The sequence below is a fragment of the Crotalus tigris genome, unplaced genomic scaffold, assembly GCF_016545835.1.
Source record: "Crotalus tigris isolate CLP2741 ecotype Arizona unplaced genomic scaffold, ASM1654583v1 scf7180000018824.943158, whole genome shotgun sequence".
NCBI lineage: Eukaryota > Metazoa > Chordata > Lepidosauria > Squamata > Viperidae > Crotalus > Crotalus tigris.
This window is the reverse complement of record NW_024097214.1, coordinates 625,014-648,465: the sequence shown is the minus strand read 5'-3', so window position 1 is coordinate 648,465 and position 23,452 is coordinate 625,014. Positions and strand designations below refer to the sequence as shown.

At 36.1% G+C, this 23,452-nt stretch overlaps 1 protein-coding gene across 6 annotated transcripts in view; it reads right to left on the bottom strand.

The window, feature by feature from the left end:
• Positions 1-22,645, bottom strand: part of VPS8 (VPS8 subunit of CORVET complex) — a 95,884-nt gene extending 73,239 nt beyond the window's left edge. For 2 of the 6 annotated variants that reach the window (XR_005558286.1, XM_039356336.1), the window contains exons 1-19: positions 22,466-22,645; positions 18,650-18,880; positions 17,064-17,132; positions 16,548-16,678; positions 16,140-16,233; positions 15,623-15,655; positions 15,127-15,181; positions 14,491-14,496; positions 9,618-9,742; positions 9,179-9,265; positions 8,693-8,760; positions 5,784-5,937; positions 5,614-5,673; positions 3,826-3,933; positions 3,331-3,411; positions 2,304-2,474; positions 1,455-1,529; positions 930-965; positions 99-189 (exon numbers count right to left, since the gene is read on the bottom strand). Coding sequence is in view for 5 of the 6 variants with exons in the window: in XM_039356336.1 (XP_039212270.1) it covers positions 99-189; positions 930-965; positions 1,455-1,529; positions 2,304-2,474; positions 3,331-3,411; positions 3,826-3,933; positions 5,614-5,673; positions 5,784-5,937; positions 8,693-8,760; positions 9,179-9,265; positions 9,618-9,742; positions 14,491-14,496; positions 15,127-15,181; positions 15,623-15,655; positions 16,140-16,233; positions 16,548-16,678; positions 17,064-17,132; positions 18,650-18,799 (1,594 nt within the window). In the remaining variant the exon portion in view is untranslated. Of the gene's footprint in view, positions 1-98; positions 190-929; positions 966-1,454; positions 1,530-2,303; positions 2,475-3,330; positions 3,412-3,825; positions 3,934-5,613; positions 5,674-5,783; positions 5,938-8,692; positions 8,761-9,178; positions 9,266-9,617; positions 9,743-14,490; positions 14,497-15,126; positions 15,182-15,622; positions 15,656-16,139; positions 16,234-16,547; positions 16,679-17,063; positions 17,133-18,649; positions 18,881-22,239; positions 22,443-22,465 lie in introns of those variants that run through there. The other 4 variants (XM_039356338.1, XM_039356337.1, XM_039356339.1 and 1 more) reach the window with 4 other exon arrangements.
• Between the last annotated feature and the right edge of the window lie 807 nt (positions 22,646-23,452).

The following is a 23,452-nucleotide window of genomic DNA, read 5'->3' as shown; positions in this document are numbered from 1 at the left end:
AGTAAAGGGTACAGTACATGAAGTAACAAATGACAGGAAGAAATGATGGCAGCCAAGAACAGAAAAAAATGGCTGTTACTAGAGGTAAATACACTTACCGACAACAGCTTTGGCTTTCCCTTCATGAAAGGACCAAGACAAGGCCAATGCTTCATTAAGACACTCTTGTTTCAGAAGGTGATCGATCCTCTAACATAAAAAGTACAAAAATTACATCAGAAATATAGATAAATAATACTCAGTGAGAACATGGATAATATAAACTTAACACAAACTTGCAGTGAACCTGTTTTTGTCTTCAGCATTCTCAAGGTTTGTTCTGAAGAAAATAGTGTTTTCTTTAAAATTAAAATTAAAACCAACTAGCTAATACTGTTTTAAAAACAGTTACTAATCTGGACAGATTTAAATGATAAAATCACATATTTGTTTTGCTGTTTGTTGATACTGATTCAAATTAATCAGTTTTAACAATCACAATTTAATTATATCCCTCATCTAAAGATGGATTATTCTAAAAAATTCCTCTCTTCTCACTCAGACTGAAATTTAAGCAATGTTTAAAAATCATTTTAAACTAAAATATAACCTAAAATCAGATGTGCAATACAGCCATTAAAATAATTATATATGTCTATTTTTCAATTTGAAATAAATGAACAAGACAAATTCCAAGTGGAATTAAATTGAAAGATTATCAGTAGCAGATAATGGCTGACTGGGGAATGCTGGGAGTTGAAGTTCATATCTTAAAGCTGCCAATTTTGAGAAACATTAAACAGTTATATTAATAAAAATTATATACTGAAGTCAGGATACTGATACCTTTTTCAACAATCTGTACATTTAATCTGAAAATGTTTTTCATAGACAGCTCTATTCATGAAGCCATGAAAAAAAAGTAACTTGTTCCTTCTCTCCTCACTTACCTCCCTCCAGGTCCTCAGTGTCAAAACATGAACAGACTGAAAGCAGACAAGGGGAAATCAGGTGATTAACAGATATTTATTTAAGAGTATATAATTATGGCATCTTAATAGTACAAGGATGGTGAATAAACTTTTCACACATATGCTAAATAGTTTTCTCCTATTTTGGACAGGGAATTATTGAAGTTGAAATCAATGTATCTCAAAGATATCCAGATCAAAGATCACTATGCTGAACCATTTTTCAGTTGTTGACAAAAACAATTTTGCTGACAATAACAATCCCCAACGTCGCATAATCAAATATTCTTCTTTCTCTTTCCTTCTCTAGAGCAGCTGCAATAAAAAGTTCAAATGCCATCATTATTGATTTTGCTTAATTCAAGCTTGCTGTGTTACCTGAACTGAACTGTAGAAATGTTCACATTGTGTTATGAAAATTAAAGGACAGGAGACTTAACTCAGCTAAAGGTCTGATAAGTAATAAGCACAATGATAAAGAAAAATTAACCTGGACAAACTTACCTTTGTACCCAAATAAAAAATCTGACCACCACAGTTGCTGATTGACTGATAGCAAGCCTTCTCACCCACCAGTGCCTAAGAAACACAGAACACTTTTATTTAATGCAGGTGTACATGGTTTATATTGTTATTGGGTAAAAGTCAGGTATAAAGAATATCCAATCATTTAAAATATACTCTAAACGAAGTAAGACAAGTAAAATATTTTAGCAGTTCATCCTCAGTGTCTTTGAATTTGTCACTTACATAGAACATAAAATGAAAAAGAGGTTTTAACTGAAAAACAAAGCTATATTCAAAAATATAATTTAATTTTATAGTTTAATTTCTTTGGTCAGACTGTACATGTCAGCATAATCATATTCCTGTAAATCCATAATTCAAGTAAATATTACCTCTAAAATTACATCTAAATATTACATTAACATCTAAAAATCATTTAGAGACTGGATGTACCTAGCTTCAAAGAGAATTTTATGCTAGTGCAAACAACAAAATTCAATAAAACTGGTTAATTTTTATGGTGACAGGATTTCAAAAGTTATGTTTGTCATAAGGGGTACAATGGCTATATATCAACAATACGTTGTAAAATATATAAATGCAGCTACCATGGAAAATGATATTAAAGCCATTTCCTATACAATGCTTTGAAAAAATAACGCCTTTTATTATTACAAGTAATAAGAGTGGCATATCACCTTACAATATAGCAGGACCCAGCTTACATAGTACTACAAAGCAGATACAGCAGCTATGATACATAGAGAGTAAAAAAATTATACCTGTAAAATTTCAAGACATCTCAAATTTCAGAATACTACAAAAACAAATAGAATTGAGCCATACCAGTGCTTGGCTAACATTGCCTCCTGTTGCCAATGATTTGAAGTGGCTGCTATTATATACTAACTGAACTTCTGATATCTCTACAGTCTCAAGTTCCTCCTGTGTGTGACGATCTATCACGTGTAACTTTTCCACACTGTCTAGAAGCACAATTGTATGGGAGTTTATCCACTAGAAGAAAGCAAAAACAAGAAATTGATATTAAAACAGTGATGCCATTGTATATTAAAAAAACTTCCAAACCATAATATTCAAATAGTGAAGCTAGCAGCACTATACAATTAGATCTGAAGGTTGTACAGTAATGTCACAGCAAAGGATTCAGAAAAGCTGCATCAAGAGAAGTACATAAGCAAGACCTTGCCTCCAACACTATGTAGAATTCTAGGCACTACATGTTAAGGGGGGGGGGGGTTCAGACAATCTGGAAGGGATGTAAAGAGCGACAATGAAAATGATCAGGGAACTAGAAATTAATTCCTATGAGAGAAACTGAGGAAGCTACACTCAGGTCCATTAAAAATATAAATAAATATAGGTGTATGACTTAAACAGCCACCTCAAGTTAAGATCAACTTATATGGCATTTAATTATTGAAAGCTTAAAAGTTTACACTCAGTTTTGTGTCTTAAGCTGTCCTACTAAAGATACTGCACTAATATAGGTTCCGACCATTCTTATCAATTGACATAGTGACCTTGCTTTATTAGGTGTATTTTTGCATATCCATATAATTTCATCCTAGACTTATACAAATATTTTTCTTTTCTATTACTATAAAGAACATAAGAAATTGTTATATTGCTGCCAAGTAGAGTTTGGAAACACAGGAAAAATGGTGTAAGTGACAAAAAAATGTATCCAAAAATTGCATTTATTATTAAATAATTATTCAGAAAACAAATAAAAGTCCTCAGTCTGATTTTTACAGACATCTCAAGTTACTTTGAGATATACGCTACAGATTTTCTTTCAAGTTAGAAAATATTAGTATTTTCTACTTAAGTATAAAATGTGAATACTTACTGTAAAGTTGATTAAATCATAATGCAAATGTAGCTGCTTCTGCTTTGTAACATGTATTGCTCCAGATTCATCTCTTTTTACCTAATGAGAAATTTATCTCATTATTCTTTGACATGTCCCTTACAAATAAAGGTTCTTTGCTATTAATTTTGTAGCTTACTAACCTTTATAAGTTATGTTATATTTAAAGATAACTACAGTTAGTACATTTACATAATGGAATAAAAAGACAAATGCAAAATATAAATTATAGTGTAAAACAATTATTCTAGGCATTTTTAGCATGAATTTCCTAATAGTCGAACCTTATGATTTGCAATAACCTTTGTTAATAGGATCATTCTAATTTTCAACGAACTAGCACACATGAATATCATTTCAAAATACAGCCATTTCCACCTCAAGAGCCATACGCAGAAATTATCTTCCTTTTTTTTTTAAGGGAAGACATCTACAAAAGCAAATTTCAAAGTTTATGGATAGTCCGAGCCTTACCAGCAGGAAATGGACCACATCTCCTCGACAGAAAGCAAGCACTGGATTCACAGACGTTTGGGCAGCAACAAAATACCAGGCAAGCAGTGGAACACTAGATGGTTCCATCTTAAAAAAAAAAAAAAAAAGGCAGGGGAAGGGAGGAGATTCAATTGTTACCACCACAGAAGAAAAACAGAATGCCACACATGTAAAATGTAAGGTCTTCCTGTCACTTTTAAATTCAGCTGAGTCCCTGGCAACTTCATCAACTGGAGTTTACCACTGCCCTCTTTTGGCATTTTCTAGGCAGGCTTAGTATTTTTTTTGGGAGATCTTCAATCCAAGTTTTCAAAAGCCACCAAAATCAACTAGATGCTGCTACCAAGGTATAGCCAAAACAATCAAATTTATATTTAAATATTTGATGTTTTCAGAAGAGTTGCTAATAATTACATAGCTTTCTTCTATTAAAAGTGATATAATTATTTAATTAGAGTAGGAGTAAAGTATGTGATATCTTAAATTTTAGCTTTTATAGTTAGCAGTTTAAAATATTATTAGGTCAAACACTTCAGAAGATGTTCTAATCCCACCAATTTCAATTAATTTATGTATACTTAGCAGCACATGATCAGGAATTAAGGCAAATATACATGTCCCAGGATGTATATTAAGCACATGATTAAGATATCTACAGGAGGACAGAACAAATACAAATGATGTTCATATAAATCCAATAATGAAGATCAGATTAAAGCAGGTATCCCCAAGCCCTGGGTCATGGTCCGCTACCGGTGCATGGCCTATTCGGAATTGGTCCACGGAAGTGGCTGGCTGGAGTGCGTGGGTGCAGCTCAACTTGTATGAATGGCGAGCCGGTGGGGATTCACACACACACGTGCTGACCCACTACTCATGCAAGTCGAGCTGCGCGCACGCACACTAGCCCACCACTCTCACAGCCCAGTTCCCCTTGCCCCCCCCCCAGTCGGGCTGCCAAATCACAAAGGTTGGGGACGCTGGCTTAGAGTACAGTATAAACCAAATACATAATAGAAAAAGAATCCTGTAGTAGAAGGATCAGTACAATTTAATATAGATTGGCTTTTGGGGAAGTTTAGAAACATTATGATCCACTCATTTCCCAAGCTAGATTTTCCTGAAATTTCACTTTCAATATTTTTTAAAAAAAGATGGGAAAGGTCTTATCTGATCTTCTAATTAATTGCTATTTTCAAATCATTTTTATGGCTGCATATTTCACTGTTGCTGAATTTTATGCTTAATATTAATGGAAGTTTCCACTCTTTAAATGTTTACAGGTAGTCCTTGACTTACAACCACAACTGAGCCCAAAATTTCTGTTGCTAAATGAGACAGTTGTTAAATAAATTTGCCTTATTTTACAACCTTTCTTGTCACAGTTGTTAAGTAAATCACTGCAGTTGTTAGTAACACAGTTGTTAAGAGAATTGGGTTTCTCCATTGACTTTGCTTGTCAGGAGATTGCAAAAGATGATCACGTGATTCCGGGACACTACAACCATCATAAATATGAATCAGTGTCTGAATTTTGATCATGCAACCAGAGGGAAGCTGCAATTGTTGTAAGTGTGAAAAACAGTCATAAGTCACTTTTTCTAGTAGTATTGTAATCTTGAACAGTCATTAAATGAACTATTGTAAGTCGTGGACTATCTGTATTTGTACCAAAATGTTTACAATTCTTGGGATAATAGGAAGAGTATAAATATTTAAAATAAATAGCCCTAAAAACATAAGCAAAAAATTAACAGAATTACTCACACGACCATATGGGAATGTCATCCACACTTTCAAAGATGGCTTCAATCCAATCACAAGAATCTGAATTTCATAATAGCAATAATAATATAAACATTATCTTTAACTTCTGCATTTTACCATCTTTTTCAAAAATTAATTTTAAAATGGGGTGTTTATGGAAGGTAGGTTACCTTTGTTAAGGAAGCCATAGCTAGCAGAGAATATTGGGTGATAGGATGGTCTCTCAGCTCAGCCTTTGCATGTAAAGGCTCAATGCAGCAAACCTCTCCCTTTGAACCGCTGAACAAACAGCGAGATTCACATGTTCTCACACCCATGACTCTCCTGAATCACAGAGAATATGACAAATTTAGGTACACGTCATACAGCAATTTATTTAAATATAGCATTTTTTTTAAAAAAATGTGTAAGCCATAGAATTTAAATGAGATGGACATTATTTATTTATTTATTTATTAAAATTTATAAACCGCCCCACTCCCGCAGGACTCCGGGCGGCTAACAATAAGAACACAATATAACTTAACAAGACAAACAATACAGTAACATTCATCCAGGGGTCAGATTTTATAAACCCCAGGCTTGCCGGAAAAGCCAGGTCTTAAGCAGCTTGCGGAAAACCAACAGGGTTGGTGGGAGCTGGTTCCAAGACGTGGGCACCATCACAGAGAAAGCGCTCCCCGCGGCCCCGCCAAATGGCACTGCTTAGCCGACGGGACCTGAAGGAGGCCCAGCCTGTGGGATCTAACTGGACGAAGGGAACTATGAGGTAGTAGGCGGTCTCGCAAATAGCCTGGCCCTGAGCCATATAGAGCTTTAAAGGTAATAACCAACACCTTGAATTGGACCCGGAGACCAATAGGCAACCAGTGCAGCTTGCGGAGGATAGGTGTAACATGGGTGTACCGAGGAACACCCGCTATCACTCGCACGGCTGCATTCTGGACCAACTGTAGTCTCCGAATACTTTTCAAGGGTAGCCCCATGTAGAGCGCGTTGCCGTAGTCCAGGCGTGAGGTGACAAGGGCATGAGTGACTGTAAGGAGAGCCTCCCGGTCCAGGTAGGGTCGCAACTGGTGCAACAGATGAACTTGTGCAAAGGTCCTCCCAGCCACAGCTGTCAAATGATGTTCCAATTTCAGCTGTGGATCAAGGAGAACACCCAAGTTGCGAACCCACTCCGAAGAGGGTATATTTTCCCCTGCTAGAGTCAATACTGGACAGTTAACATGATCCTTGGGAGGCAACATCCAAAGCCACTCGGTCTTGTCAGGATTGAGCCTAAGTCTGTTAACCCCCATCCAGACCAGGAGTGGTAGGAAAATTGTATCTGAGTCCTGCACTTAATATAATTTTTCCTTCTGATTGACATTCAGTTTGTAATTATTTACTGTTCTAAGATGTAATACTATATCAAATAACTAGAATATTACGTCAAATATGCTATTCAAAAATATCTAGTACTATGTCAAATACTTAAAGAGTATTCCCCATCCTATGTTGTGTACTTGACTTTTATTTCTTAAATTTAAAGTATAGGGAAATGTTTCTCAATTTTATTATTTTTTTGTCTGTTTTATACTGCCTTTATTTTTTTTATCAGTTCAAGGCAGTGTATACACTTTGTGCTCCTACCTTCTATTTTTCCCCACACAACAACTATGTGAGGTTATTTGGACTAAGAGTGACTCTTATTTAGAATTCACAGGCTTCTGGTTTCTAGCCTAGCATCTTTTAGCCCTATACCAAATTGGCTCTCCATGGCCAACTGGTGATAAAGCCATTTCTCTGATTGATTTCATTTTGTTATTTCCAGTAAACAGGTTAAACTTATCAAGATAAAATTGCATTTTATTTTTCTTCTAGATTACCAATTATCCTATACATCATGGGATTTGCTGTTAATATTTATTGTTGTGGTAAAAGACATATATAATGACATCTGTAAACTTTATAAGGTGGCCACCACACAGATGTCATTAATTACTGTCTCTTTTAGGATTTTTTTTTTTTACTTCCAGTCTAGCTTGCAGGTGCTAATAATCTATGTACATACTACCTTAAAGTCTTCAAAACCTTCGTTGTAAGAATTCCATATGCCTAGGCTTTGAGTGTGGCACCTGCGACAACTCCAGGGTAGTGGGGTGGCAATTGTTATCCAGGAAGCCTTAGCAACTTGCATAGGCATTACTCCGTGGATAGCCAAATAAGAGGCCCTATGGCTAAAGTTGGGCTCTAGGAAGCAGGTGTTTTTGTTGCTATTGTATCAGCCTTCCTTTTGCACCCTGACTTGCCTGCTTAAAATGCTTGGTTGTCATTGGGTTGGCAATGGAGTCTAATAATTCTGGAGACTTTGACTTGCTCTTATGTGTCATACAAGTGGGAGTGGCTCAGGAATCTGTGGCTACCATGGCATGAATCTGAATCAAGTTGTCAAGAGCCTGACTCACAAAAGCAATCACACATTAGATCTGGGGGATTTTTTGTTTGTTTGTTTCAAGGCAATTGTGAGACAATTTGAAGGCTGAAGGTCATCAGTCCCTGGTCATTATTCTCTGGTTGCTTTTCAGACTGCTTGTCATACAAATGTACAGTACCCCTCCAGAGATCTATTAGATCAGTCCATCCCAAGATCTGAAAAATTCAGAGGAAGTTTTGGGATTTTCCTGAAGGCCTGGTAGGCAGTCTGACTGAGACTTTAGTTCCTGCCTAGAATGGGTCTCAGGCAAGGCCTTGGATCAGCTTACCCCTATGTAACCTCTATGGGACCCAGGAAGCATGCCTTTTCTTTAACAGCACTACTGGAACAACCATCTCCAATTGTCTTGACCCTTAAAGTTTAAAAGCCACGCTTTTTCCTCAACGTCTGAAATAGGGTGAGGTTATGTTCACCCAAACACACCCCAATATCTTCCATTGCTATGGAATATGTTTGTTCTTCTCTGTTCTGATCGTTTCCATTTTGTTTCACTTTCAAGTACCATGGTTGTATATGCTGCCAATAGTCACTGTTGAGTTGGTGACCTTACAAATCTAATATCAAAGAACTGAATAATATAATAAAATCATATATTCTTACTTGAATGACAGTTCAAATACTGAACCACCACTATCATTGCAGATTGCGAGAGTTGGATCATCTGTAAACTAAAGAAAATATTATTTTCCTCAATTCTTTCTTTTTTTGCATTTCTCCCAATATGACTTTTCTCTTATACTAAGCATGTACCTATGATGTCAACTACAATGAAGCAATTCAACCTAGGATTAGAACTGTATCAGCTCCTGTAAATGAACACAGTTTATTTTGGTCAAAAAAGCTTAATCTCTGTAAATCTTTTTAATGCTACCCATATAGTTTACAACAGCAGCCCCCAACCTTTTGGGCACCAGGGACCGGTTCCACGGAGAGAGGTTTTTCTGCAGACTGGAGGGAGTGGGGTTTTGTGTGCTGCCTATGTCCCATGGATGGGGCTTCACTTGTTTGCATGGCCGAATTTCTGGCATGCTGCGGATCGATGCTGGTCCACAGAGCAGGGGTTGGTTTACAAGATAGAACAATTACCTTAATGTGCAAAATTGCAGTTCCTGGAGGATGTGCTTCTATTATTGATCGCAACAGTTTTCCACTGGCCAGATCCCACATTGTAATCTATAAGCAAAATATTATTAACTTTCTGTAATGCAACTCTTTACTATTAAAACATGAAAAGTATAAGACATTTTCCAAGCCATCTATGGATAAAACGTATGAAACTAAAGATTACTGAATGAAATTATCCTTTTTATTTCTTTTCAGAGAATTCTATAATAAAACATATGATAGATACAATAGAAAGAACAGTGGGAAACATTTTTCAAATGTTGATGAATAACAGTTTGTTATTGTATTGGAAATTATCCTTCTCTAATCATATTGACTCTGTAATCCTTTATATATTTATCTGGGGCTACTGTATATGTATCTGTTTAACTGTTTAATTGTATTGCATATGAATTATTACCTGTCCTTTTGCAAAGCCACACAGAAGTCTTGAACAGTCATTATTGATGCTAAGAGCAGATATAGCCCCATACTGTGCACCAACCGAGGTATTGCCCAGGCAAAGCCGAAGAGCCTGGTTAGGATCTAAGTAGAACATAATTTTAGTTAGCAAGAGGAAAAGAATTACCAAGTATGTAATCAATTGACATTTCAAACTTAGAAAAGAGTAAATCCATACAAATTGAATTGGCTCAGTTTAAAGACATGCTCAGTTATTCATACCATGGTTTATTGTTGCAGATTTGAATTCATCATGAATAATAGAATGTGCTGTTAAACAAAAGCAGGGTGCTAGAAGAATACTGAGAAATTAAGTAGCAGAGAGTTCCACTGATAACAAGCTCTCCATCCAAGGCAATTGTATTTAAAGTGCTCATAAACATAAATATCTTGATTGATAGAGGGTAGAATGGTTCCGTTTCTGTCTAAACTGTGTTTTGAAGAAAAGGAAGCAAGAGAGTCTGCCTCGTGAGCCCAGAAACTAATTTAACTAACGATAGGACAAGTGAGAAACAGACACAGGGCCACCCTCCTCTAACCTGTCTTTCATTCTTTGCTCTATTGGTCAAATAGGCAATTTCCAACATTTTGACAACATGCTTTCACATTTTTTTTTACTTTTCTGGCCTGCATAATCATAGTTTCTAGAGATGTCTAAGCTGGGCTTGAACTTTAAGATAAACAAAGCTTTTGCGGAAGGCAAAAAGTGAGAGCAAACATTACACAATGTAGAGATGAAAGCTATCCAGCTATAACTAGAATATACTATATACATCAGTGAGAGAGAAAAAAATCCCAGCCTTTTAATCAGTGTAGTAATTCAAACAATTTTGAAAAATACATCTTTTGATATTAGGTTAATTAACAGCTATAGGTTAGTAGCCAACAGTAGATGATTGTCTCTACACAGTTTTGCACAAAATTGTTTTTAAGTCCATTTCAACTGAACTTCAAGAGTAATTTTGGATGATAACTGCTCCAGTCACACTGTGAGTGACACTCAGTAGGGCGACAAGTGGGGAGGGGGGTGGAGAGTGACTTATTCTTCCTGGATCTGATGCATATTTTTTAAAAAAACAGTTAATTATAGTGTCCATCAGATATGTTGTTCTAATGTCTAATATTTTTCAATCTTAAACTTACAGTATCTTTCTAAATTTGCTATTGACCTAGAAACCATATTAGATATACCCAACTGTTATCTATGAAATTGCATGAAAGATGAAGTATCATAAAAAGATTTAGTAGTGTATTCTTTATGTGCAACACTATGTACTTTAAACTCAATAAAGATCAGGCATGCATATCAGGGCTTAATATTTAAATCCAAAATGGCACCGTCATCAGACAAAAATAGGAGGATACAAGCTGATTGAACAGAGGCACTGCAGCAGTGGTAAGATTCAGCCAGTTCGCACCAGTTTAGCAGAACCGGTAGCTACTTTTTTGTTGCCCAGGCCCAGAATGGACTTCCGGAAGCGGCATTCACACAGAGAACCGGTTGTTCACATATTTGAATCCCACTACTGCACTGCAGATACTACCCGACAGTCAGCTCCTCTGCAAGCAAATAAAGTCTCAAATGCAAAGCTAAGTTTTATTTTGCTGTAACTGCTAACATCAAAAGAAATGAGGGCAATTTACATTGTTAAAAGACAGAACACTTAAATCACCAGAAATTAAATGTACAACACACAAGTCTTACATGCTCACAACTATCACACAAGACATACATTTTAGTCTCTACCTGCTTTATAAAGTATATGCAAGAACTTTTTTAAGCTTTCCAGAAAAAAAGATATAAAAACGCCAGTATTGACATCTACATCATGGAAGGTCTGTGGGGAAGTTACAATAAAAATGCTTCAAAGAACAAATTTATTTTTATTTATAATTCCAGATTGTCTGCAAGAAGTTATTTCCTCAACTTTTAATTCCTTTTTATTTATCTTATTTTTCTTGGTTTAAATTATTGTTCTGTGGTGATAAATTACAGATACAAAGCTGAGAAGGCAGGCAAAAGCAAGATTTCTTACTCCCTCCTTTATGTCCAAGAAGTCACAGAAGCTGCTATAGAAAAAGCTAAATGCATTTCTGGTCTATAAAAGACCCACTAGGAAAGAAAGAAAATTCTGTAGAATTGTTTCTTTAAAAAGATCTTGCTTTTCTGATTTAGCCTTTTAGAACTGAATCTCAGCCGATGAAGACTGCAGTTGATCAAGTAAAACAGACTTGATAGGAAAGAAAAAAATATTTGAATCTCTGAATCAGAAAATTTTAGATTTAAACGCCTTAGACTTTAATTATTGATTCTCATGAAAAAACCAATTATTCAATTAGCAGATTCTGACCAATAATGCATTGCAGGTATTGAAATAATATCAAAAGGAAATAAAGATATTCTGGATGAAATGACTACTGTGTGCATAAATAATGGGACTCATTTGACAGCAATTAATTTTTATTTTCCTTTTTGAACAGTTTTTTTTGTCCCCGGATACCAGGCATGAAGAAAAGATTTGATTCAGAGACTGAAGAAATATGGATTAGACTGGGACTGTTTTTTTTTTCTTAAGAGAATACTTTTCATATACTTGAGAGGGAGATGGGCCACTGTGAGTTTCTGTAATATATCCCTTCCGGGATATTCATTGTGGAAGACCCTGTGCTAAAAGTTTTTTTTTTTTTCATTTATAGCCTTATACACTTTTGCTTGATATCTTTTTTAAATATGTTGCTAATTTACTAGTGGCTCTGACATAAGGTTCCGATAATATTATTTTTATTATCTTTTCTATACAGTCTGCTTTTAAAAAATGCAACAAACTTTGGATATCAGATTATTAGCCAATAATTTAGAAATACAGTTTAAAAACTGGATGAGAAGTGGTAGTTTTAGTGGATGCTGAAAATCCCTTTAACACAGGTAGTCCTTGACTTACAATAGTTCATTTAGTGACTGAAGTTACAACAGCATTGAAAATAGTGACTTATGACCATTTTTCACACTTCCCAATGATCATATGATCAAAATTCAGATGCTTGGCAACTAACTCATATTTATGATGGTTGCAGTGTCCCCGGGTCATGTAATCACGTGACTTTCTGATAAAGTCAATGGGGAAGGCAGAGTCACTTAGCAACCATGTTATTAATTTAACAACTGATTCACTTAATAACTATGGCAAGAGAGATCATAAAATGGGTCAAAATCCACTTATCAACTGTCTTGCTTAGCAACAGAAATGTTGGGCTTGGTTGTGATTGTTGTTGTTAGTTTCGAAGTCATGTCCGACCCATCGCGACCCCATGGACAACGTTCCTCCAGGCCTTCCTATCCTCTACCATCTTTTGGAGTCCATTTAAGCTCACGTCTACTGCTTCAGTGACTCCAGTCAGCCACCTCATTCTCTGTCGTCCCCTTCTTCTCTTGCCCTCCATCTTTCCCAGCATTAGGCCCTTCTCCAGTGAGTCCTTCCTTCTCATTAGGTGGCCAAAGTACTTGAGTTTCAACTTCAGGATCTGGCCTTCTAAAGAGCAGTCAGGCTGTGATTGAGAACTACTTATATAGAGCAGTGCAATGGATTTCCTTATTTACTATTATTAAATGGATTATGTGGCAGTCCAATCTCACAACCAGTTTTTTAGAAGTAAAATTATTTCTTCATCTGTCAGAAATCTTCAAAAGTCACCCTTTATTACCTTATATTCCTTTGCTTGCAAGAATAGGAATTGATCAGTCAGTTTGTCGCCTAAGCTTAATGTTGTGTGCTGGGAGAGAACAACTGGTCCAAAGTCACCAGCTGGCTTTCATGCCTAAGGAAGGACTAGAATTTAAAATCTTCTGATTTCTAGCCTGGTGCCTTAATCGCCAGACTAATCTGTCTCTCTCAGAGTGTTAAATTAATTGTATACTTCATATGAAGTTATGAATTAAAAGTATATTTCATACACTTCATATACTTTCTGAGTCCACTAATATAACTATAGAAATCAGTGAAAATTGGTGTACTTCATTCTTTAAAAAAAACCAAAACCTAAAATTAAGTTATAATTTCAACACTGAAGGCTACAAAACATATCTGAAAGATCCTCAGAGAAGTACAATTTGTTCTTTATCCTTATGAAAAAATTACACTCTGGGATGGCTCAGCTAGGAAATTCTAAGTACAGGTAATCCTCAACTTAAGAACAGTTCATTTAATGATCGTTTGAAGTTACAACAGCACTGGAAAAAAAGGACTTATGACTGTTTTTCACACTTACGACCACTGCAGCATCCCCATGGTCACGTGATCAAAATTCAGCCACTTGGCAACTGACTCATATTTATGACATCACCTTTTGTGACCTTTGACAGCAAAGACAATGGGGAAGCCAAATTTACTTAACAACCATGTGACTAACTTAACAGCTGCAGTGATTCACTTAACAATGATGGCAAGAAAGGTCATAAAATGAGGGAAAACTCACTTAACTGTCTCACTTAGCAACAGAATTTTGGGGGTTAATTATGGTCATAAATCGAGGAGTACCTGTAAATCCTTTTTTTTAGTACATGAGCTATTACAGGATATAATATTTGGGATCAGCTTATTGCCAATTAATTTTAAACCAGGTATTCTTAGAAGAATTTGAATTGTTAAAAAATGTAGAATGTTAGAATTCATGGTTAGAATAATTTCACTACCCACTGCTGGAAGAAAAAATGGAAGTATACATATCTATAACATCCCTTTATAGCCTGTTACAATATCTCTAATTTTAGAGCACTGTTGTATTGCAGCTTAACTTGTTCATGCAGATTACATGCAAAATGCATCATACTATACCTTTGCCTTCTCAGTCCATAAGGAAAAACATTGAAAGAGAAATGCCAAAAATAATTATGGAAAAAAATCAACAGTAACCATAGCCTGTTATTTCCAGTAAAATATCTCTGTTCACTAACAGAACTGTTGAAATCAGTTTCTCTTGAGGCAAAGAGATTTCAATGTATTTGTAAGAATGAAAATAATGCATCGCATACAAGATATCGTTGAAGTCACTAACAGAAGCAATGACCCAAAGCCACCTCTTATTTCAACATATGCTTATTTTTAATCCTGGAAACCAAGAAATCTTTAAATAAGATATTGCTTACATGTAGCATTTTCTATTAAACTCAAGATCCAGATAATTGACCATATTATTTTATATGCTAAGATATATTTTTGCTGACATTGTTATTCAAAAATTCCCAAAGGTTCTGTTCCCATGACACGGTTACCCATAGATAACTGTACCATACTTTACACATTTATCTCAAATGTCTGCAGTTGCATGATATATCAATCAATAAGCTAATCTTAAAGACAGTGCGTACCATACTCAAAGCTAAAACAAGGATTTGGTGCTTCAACGTGCTGTGTAAAGAAAACTAAAGTAAGCTTCTAGTATTTAAGAGATTAGCAGGCACTCATACTTACCAAATATCAAAGCTAGACCATGGGATGTTCCGACTGCTATAAGACTTGATGTTGCCTAAACCAAGCAAAGAATAATTAGATTGAGAAGCAATATATACTTGATGTTGTTCAAACAGTTCACAAATATTAAAAACCATAAATAGAAACTGATTCTAGAAGCAACAAATCTGGGGTGTGTTTGTAAAAAGATTCAACATTAGCTAAAGATACCTTATATTAGGCATACCAAAATGAGAGCCAGTTTGATGTAATGGTTAAGGTATCAGACTTAAAACTGGGAGACTTGAGTTCCAGTCCTGTCTTATGCACAAAGCCAGTTTGGTGACTTTGGGCCAATCACTTTCAGTTGTGAGGAGGAGGCAATAGCAAACCACTTCTTAAAAACCTTTCCAAGAAAACCGCAGGAACTGATCCAGGCAGTCTCCAAGAAATGACTGAAACCCCCCACCAAAAAAAAATCAAGTATAAAGAATTCTATAATTCTTTTCAAACTTACAATTGCAGTGGGTAAACCTGCATCCACTTTGGCCTACAACAATAACAAAAGAGAGAGAATGAAAATATTAGCAATTGTTTTTAAAATACAGAATACCTAAAATGATATAACTTTAGACTTGCAAGATCCACTTTGTTTTTTTTAATCTGAATTCCCAAGTCTATCAACCAGTCCAGAACAAATTATACATACCTGAAGAATCCTGAGGCTAGGAAAAAAACTGAACAAGTCTCTCACATTAAAATCATCCCTGGTACCAGCCTTTATTTTAGCAACATAAAATAAGGACAAAGTAGAATATATTTGATGCAGTTGTCTAATTAAAAATAAAAAAGCACTGAGATATTAATCAACACACCCAAATAACTTTCTGTCCGTACATGGATTAGGCGATCATGAGTAAGTAAGACTATAAAATCTCAAGACTTGCAGTAATAAAGAAATTATTTTATTCCATTTTACTGTATTATTGATGTTTATTTGCCAGAGGGGCAAAAAAGAGACAAAAGAAACTTACTGCTGCAGATACTATTTGGGTAGAAATACCCTTCAAAAGTGACAATCGTATAACTGAGCCATGGATGGAGAAAGAATCGCGGAGTTTCTTCTTCCTATATAAACAATAAAATTAAAACAGCATTTTATTTTATTTTGCAAAATGAACCAATACTATAGTTTATAACAGTTTGACAGAGTCTATGTTTTTTTTAAAAAATAATCATATAGAATCTCTGTAATATCTCTGAAATTATACCTCCATAATCACAGTGACTAACATGAGGGTGCAATATTCGGCACTTCTATAGTGTTTAAAAGAATTATGATGCAATAGTTGCTAATAATCTAATCTAGACTCTGAGTCAATATTCATAATTACAATTCTGATTCTTAAAGTATCTAACTGAATTAATCGGCCAACAGTTACCTTTTTAGGTGTGATTTATCTCCACTATCAGAGCTTGCTACTGAAGAAGTATCATATGAATGAGTGTCAATGTTATCAATGTTCAGAAGAGAAGGATCCTCAAGAACAAATGGCTCTTCTTCATCATCAGTCTAAAAGAAATAATATATAATTTTCTATAAATCTATATCTATACTCCAGTACAGTAATAGTATCATTTAAGCTAGTATTGATTATATCAGATTTGGGAATTTTTGTATTTCCCAGGAACACATAAAGCACCTTGCTGGAGATAGGGCATAAACACAGGACTTGCTTATGAAACAGTACATTTCGGGGGGAGGGGGGGGAGACAGACAAAAAAAAACCATAAATAAATACAATCCTTATTAAATTAGCATGCATCTTTTAGGGGCCCTGTTTTCATTTACTAAAATAGTTTGATCATAGCATTATGGTATATTCTAGCAAATAAAAAATCAGATGTTTGTGGCAGAAAAGGTGAAAAGGAAATGAATACCACATTTGGCAACTTACTTCATTTAAAATACTTTCTAATGTTGGAGGAGTATCAACTTGAGGAATATCAAATTCTTTGTCATCAATCTAGATGAAGAAATGAAAATAAATATCTTTAAACTTTATTTTCAGGATGTAAGCTGTCAGCTTTTCATAGCACAATTTATCATACTCATGACTATTCTCTTTCTAAAACTGACACTTTCTAAAGAAAGTTTTCAAAAGCATATAAATAAAAAATCTGAGCCAGGGAATGGTAGAGGCAGCTTCTGAACTTTTATAAGTAGACCTTGACTTATGACCACAATTGAGCCCAAAATTTCTGTTACTAAGTGAGATATTTGTTAAGTGAGTTTTGCCCCATTATACAAACTTTTTTGCCACAATTGTTAAGTTAATCATTACAGCTATTAAGTTACTAACAGCACTGTTAAGTGAATCTGGCTTCCCCATTGACTTTGCTCATCAAAAGGTTGCAAACGGTGATCACGTGACTCCAGGACACTGCAATTATCATAAATATGAGTCAGTTGCTAAGGGTCTGGATTTTGACCATGGGGATGCCTCAATGGTCGTAAGCATGAAAAACAGTTATAAGTCACTTTTTCAGTGCTGTTGTAACTTCAAATAATCACTAAATGAACAGTTATAAGTTGAGGACAACCTGTATTTATGCAGCACTCTGAAGCCCTGTTGGCTTGCCTTTTTAAATGTGGGTTCACACTTCATTAAAAATCGTTTTGCTGCTTGGTTTAGAAATATCTTGTGAGAATTCAGCACTGTGAATGAATTATGGTTCAAGATATTATCTGAGAGAGCCACCTGATGTAGTGATTAAGGTACAAGGCTAGAAACTGGGAGATCATGAATTCTATTCCTGCCTTAGGTGTGAAGTCAGCTGGGTGACTTTGGGCCAGTCACTCTTTCTCAGTCCTAGGAAGAAAGCAATGGGAAACCAGTTCCAAAATTTTGCCAAGAAAACAACAGGGAAGAATCCAGGGACCAGCCAGCAGTCAAAAATGACTGGAAGGCAGAAGAAAAGGAAAAAGGAAAAAAGGAAAACGTATTTTGAAAGGATTATACTTTAGGCAACAAACTATGCTTAAACAAACCATGGTGTAGCATGTGATATGAACAGACTAATTTTTAAAAAATAATTATCTGGTTATTAACCAAGACTATTCTTCATATGTATGGCTACTTACAGCTTCTTTATGCTCTGTTATACAAAACACATACAAGCAGTACATATATGCAATATCACATTTCAAATAGTCATGGCAAGAAAGCTCAGTTACATGCATGGCATTCTGTATGTGTATATGTGTGTGTGTGTCTATCTGTGTTTCTCTGGTTTGATCCAAATGTTTAAAGAATCAGCAACATTAAAATGTGATTAATAACAAAAATGTGAAATGAGTTATTCTAACAAATAAAATTTATTCCGGCCATTATTATGAACGCTATTATGAACATGTTACATTCTGTAATATGAAAGACAACATAATAGATATCCCTCCCCCCCCAAAAAAAGCTGTGAAAAATGCAGAATTGTTTTCAAATAAGATCTGTTCTGCAAATAGTAATATATACCTACAACTTACCAGCTCACTCTTTGATTCTAACTCTTTGCTCAATTCAGTAATAGATAATTTGGGAGAAGGGGCTTCTTGTTGACTTGATGCATCTGTCATAGAGAAACAGCCTTGATCTGAATCAAGGCTTTGAGTCCCAGTTTTGAAGGCTTCTTCCATCTTTCCTATTTCCAGCAATAATAATCAGCCAGTTGATAGAAACTTTAAAGTGTTTCTGCCCAGCACTTTAATTGACATAGCCTGCAATTAACAATATAGAAACAATTTATCATTTATGGCACCTCTAATTAATATATCAGTACTTTTACAAATGCAAATTGTAGAACAGTGATAGTAAAGTAATAGTAAAGTCCATACATATTACTATGAACCATATGTGTTCTAATATTCAGACGTCAGTTGTGACACTACACCCCCGCAGTAGTTTCAGACACTACATCCACAGGAGTGGTTTCAGATGAAATACCAATGTGCCTGGGCAAAAGTGGAGGGCTTCATTCATTCTTTCAACTTTTATATCGCCAACTCTTATAATATTTTTAGTGATTAGCAGTGTTGTAGCATATAAAACATGTACAGTAAACCATAAAATATCCCTGGTAGGCAAAATAACAATAAAATATTCACAGTAAAAACAAATAAAAAAAGTGTAAGAAATTCTTTATTCACTGAAGCTTTCAAACCCAAATGGCATCCCGCAATCAACAAATCAATGGGAAAGAACCCTGTCTTGAGCATCTTCCATAGTGAAATCAAAGTGGAACCTAGTCTGTCTACAGCAAAACAACTTCAACAACAGGTAATTAACAAAAGTAATGAGTCCAGGAGAACTAAATCACAACTTATTTCTTGAAGAATAATGCTTTCCCATCAGGAGAACAGTAAGCTGACAAGAATCTTTAAAGCAATTTAGAAATGGCTTTAAGGAAAATATGAAAGTCATTTAGAGGAAACAGAAGGAATAAACCATTAAAAAAAACCAGAATCAGAGTAAAACTAGTATGAGAAAGCATCCCGTCTTGATTTTGCTTGGTGATAGATGGGAGACAGAGAAACTTGGAGAGACTCTCAAGGTCTTATTACTATATCCTATAAAAACAGATCATATTCCTGAAATCCTTGCAATGTCTGTTTCTTCATCTAGCCCAGGGGTAGGCAACCTCAGCTCTTTTAGACTCATAGATTTCAATTCCCAGAATTCCTAAGTCAGGAATTCTGACTCAGGAATTCTGGGAGCTGAAGTCCATGAGTAATAAAAGAGCCAAGGTTGCCTACCCCTGATCTAGCCTCTCTTGAAGGACTGACACAGACTCTAAAAGACATCATGCACACCCGCACAACATCAATAGCATTGCCAGCATAGTCTGGGGTAGCTCTATAACACTGGATATCATTGATGTAGTAATATTATGCCTTGAACTAATGGATGGCCTGTATCAATGTCTTAATGTTACCCCTGAGACACAACACAAAGGAGCAACACTGGGATGAATTCTCCTTCCCTCCACAGCTGATTAAAACTGTGTTTATTCCAAAGGAATGGAACCATTACAAAATAGTGACTTTAATCTGCAAAACTCAACAAAAAATGGTTTGCACTTCAAAACCCATTCCAGTTTGATAAAGAACCATTAATGACTACTCTTTGAGCACTATTGTGGACCCACTTAAATATAATATCAGGTCTAAGTTTTAATAGCTTACAAATCAGAATGTCATGGATACTTTAAATATTTTGTTGAAATCAATATATACTATGCATACAGCATCTTCATAATCTATGTAGGAAGCTGCCATATTAAAAAAAGGAAGGTGAATCTTCCCAAGTACTGATATCATACTGACAGATCTGTAGCTCCCCAGGTCCTTCTTTTTTCCCTGTAGCTCCCCAGATCCTTCTTTTCCCCCTTTCTAAACATACAAAAATCTCTCCCTTCCATCAATTTGCCTGACACATCTCCTGTTCTTCAGGATTTCTCAAAGATACTTTATAAAGGCTCAACCAAATTATTAGCAGGTTTTTCAGTGCTTTAGGATAAATACTCATACGTCTTTAGTTTTCCATTCAATTTTGCCTGATTCTCAGACCCTACAAGTTTACTTAGCAAGATTTTTTTCTGGAAGCGGATGGCTATTGTCTCCTTCCTATTGTGGGAAGTCAGCCCCCCCCCCAGAAATATTTTTGGAAATATTTAAGAGGCAGAATATATTTCCCTAAAGGATTTTAAAAGCAGAAACCAACCCCAAATCTCTCTGTCCCAAACAGAAACCAAGTCTGCAGAATTGCAGATGTGATAATCTTGTCAGAAAGACTGGAGTCAGGAAACTAGGATTAGGAAGAAAGATCCCTAGAATCAACAATCCCTCATACCAAAAATCTAAGAGTGATCAGCCACAGCCCCAGGAAAGCAGGATATGACCTCTGGGACATAATAGGATTAAACCACCATCATCAGAATACCAGAAAGGCACACTCAGACTCAGGCCAAAGTTCATGCCATAGGAACAACTCCAAACAAAAGGCTCAGCAAGTCCTGAACACCTTGGATTTCTGTATGGTAGGAGGAAAATTTATCTAGAATGTTTGTATTGCCTGTTTTTTATAAGTAGCTGCACACACACACACACACACACACACACACACACACTTCATAATCATACTGAATCTATCTCTTTCACGCACCTTTAGTAAAGCTCCAGCCTGTGTCATTAAAACGTTGTAGGAACAACTTCCAGCAAAATTCCAGGGGTGGAAACCAGGCCCCCTCAGGTGATTTGAATTCATATACCCTGACTAGGGAAGTAACAGAAAAGAGATCTCCAAACCTAAGCCCTGAATATCTTGCACTGGTAGACTCAGATTGGGAGTCCTAGGGCTCACTATGTGCAATTTAAGGAAATTTAATAGCCTGGCTTGCATACTGGCTAACCTCAATTGGACATTACAAACCTGGATGCACTGACCTAAGAGCTAAGGCAGGAAAATATCCTTGAAAATGGGCAGCCAGTGGTTATGTACTGATGAAGACCATGGCTGTGAAGAATTTTGAGAGGCATGTGCTTCAAAACCTGACTGGAAGCTCAAAGTGACATCCAACATTTAAAAAGAATTGGCACCTAATATTGGACACTATGCCACAGGAACACCTCCAAACAAAAGGCTCAAAAAGGTATAAAAACCCACTCCCTACAAGTGCTCTCTCTCTCTTTTCTTCCAGAGCCATCTTTCTGTCTGGCTCTCCTCTTCAATAAACTGCAACCTTCTTTCTAAAGCAGTCACCATGTTGTTTATTCCCAGCTTGGACTGAACCATGATGAAGACTTTTCCTTCAACACTACTTAGAGATTTAAAAACACACACACACACATACACACACACACACATATTCCTTCACCATGTTTTAAAAACATCTGATTTTACAGAATCATTTTATTACAGAGTATAAGGCTCGGAATGGACTTTAGGGACCATTCAATCCAATCACCCGCCGAATGTAAGAATCCATTATTAAAGCATCAACTACGGGTAAACCAGGTTAAGCCATGCAAGACCATGAAGGATGAAAAGACTGCAAGGAAATAAATAATAAATGCAATACATAACAAAGAGCGATACAGAACGTGGCACTTCCAGCCGCTTTAAAAGAAGGTCCGCTGCTTTACATGAAAGGCTCGGCTTCCTGGGTGCCCCGGCTACCGACAGAGAGCTACTGCTCTCGAGTTCTCGAGAGAAAAACTCGCGGTTCCCTCCAGCCACAGCTCCCTGCCACGGCAGCGAGCCATCAGCTCCCGTCCACCAGTCAGCAGAGAAGAAAGCCGACTTACCAAACCACTTTCCCAGGAACCCCTTTTGACACTCGGTTGTTGTGGTAGCAGCAGCGGCTGCCACACCCCCAGCCCCTTTCCAGGCTTCACTTCCGCCCGAAGTCGAAGAAGCTGTTTTCCCCGGCGCGTTCTTAAAGCGCTCGCCCTGATTCATATCAACCGAGCCTAGTTTATATAGCACCCTCTTCTGGCATCAACGAAAGATGCAAGTGCTTGCGAGAAATTTACCGTTGTCAATCCAAAACAGCTATAAGAAACTGGTGTCAAACTCGATCGCGTCACGTGACGTATCGCGACGTTTTTTGCCTTTTCGGGGCCGGGGTGGGCGTGGCCTACGCGTAACACATCCGGTCCGTATCCTACATAAGGCATTTGAAAGACAGTTTTGCAATGCAGTAATATGGTACATGTTTAAATGTTGTCCGTGGGGTCGCGATGGGTCGGACACGACTTCGCAATTAACAACAACAATACGGTACCTACAAACGTATGCAATAAAAGGGGCACATCTTGGGCTACAAAGCCTGTTCTGTCTCCCTTAGTGATAACGTAAAACCATTTCAGGGTGCCAGCCTGTACTTAAAATTGCCTCAAAATATATCCCATTGCTTTCAATGGATTTCAATTTCAGTTATTTCTCTGAATGGGAATGGATTCAAACAATGCCATAATTAATATATTGGTGCATTTTAATTTTATATGCATCTACATCAACATAAATCATTTTTATGCAAGTGTTTATAACATTCAGTAAGCAATGATCAGTTTTAAATCAATATTCTTCATTTTCCTTGTATTCAATTCTTTTTTCAGTATATTTTACTGCTTTAGGAATCCTTGTTAGGACTACAAAATGGTATCTATATACTACTATATGTTTTTTATATTTCACACAGCTGTCATTTGAGGATCTCCTCAACCTATTCATTCCTGTTTCACATGTTTATTTTGTGGTTCAGATCTTCACCAACCAATCTTAATGTTTTT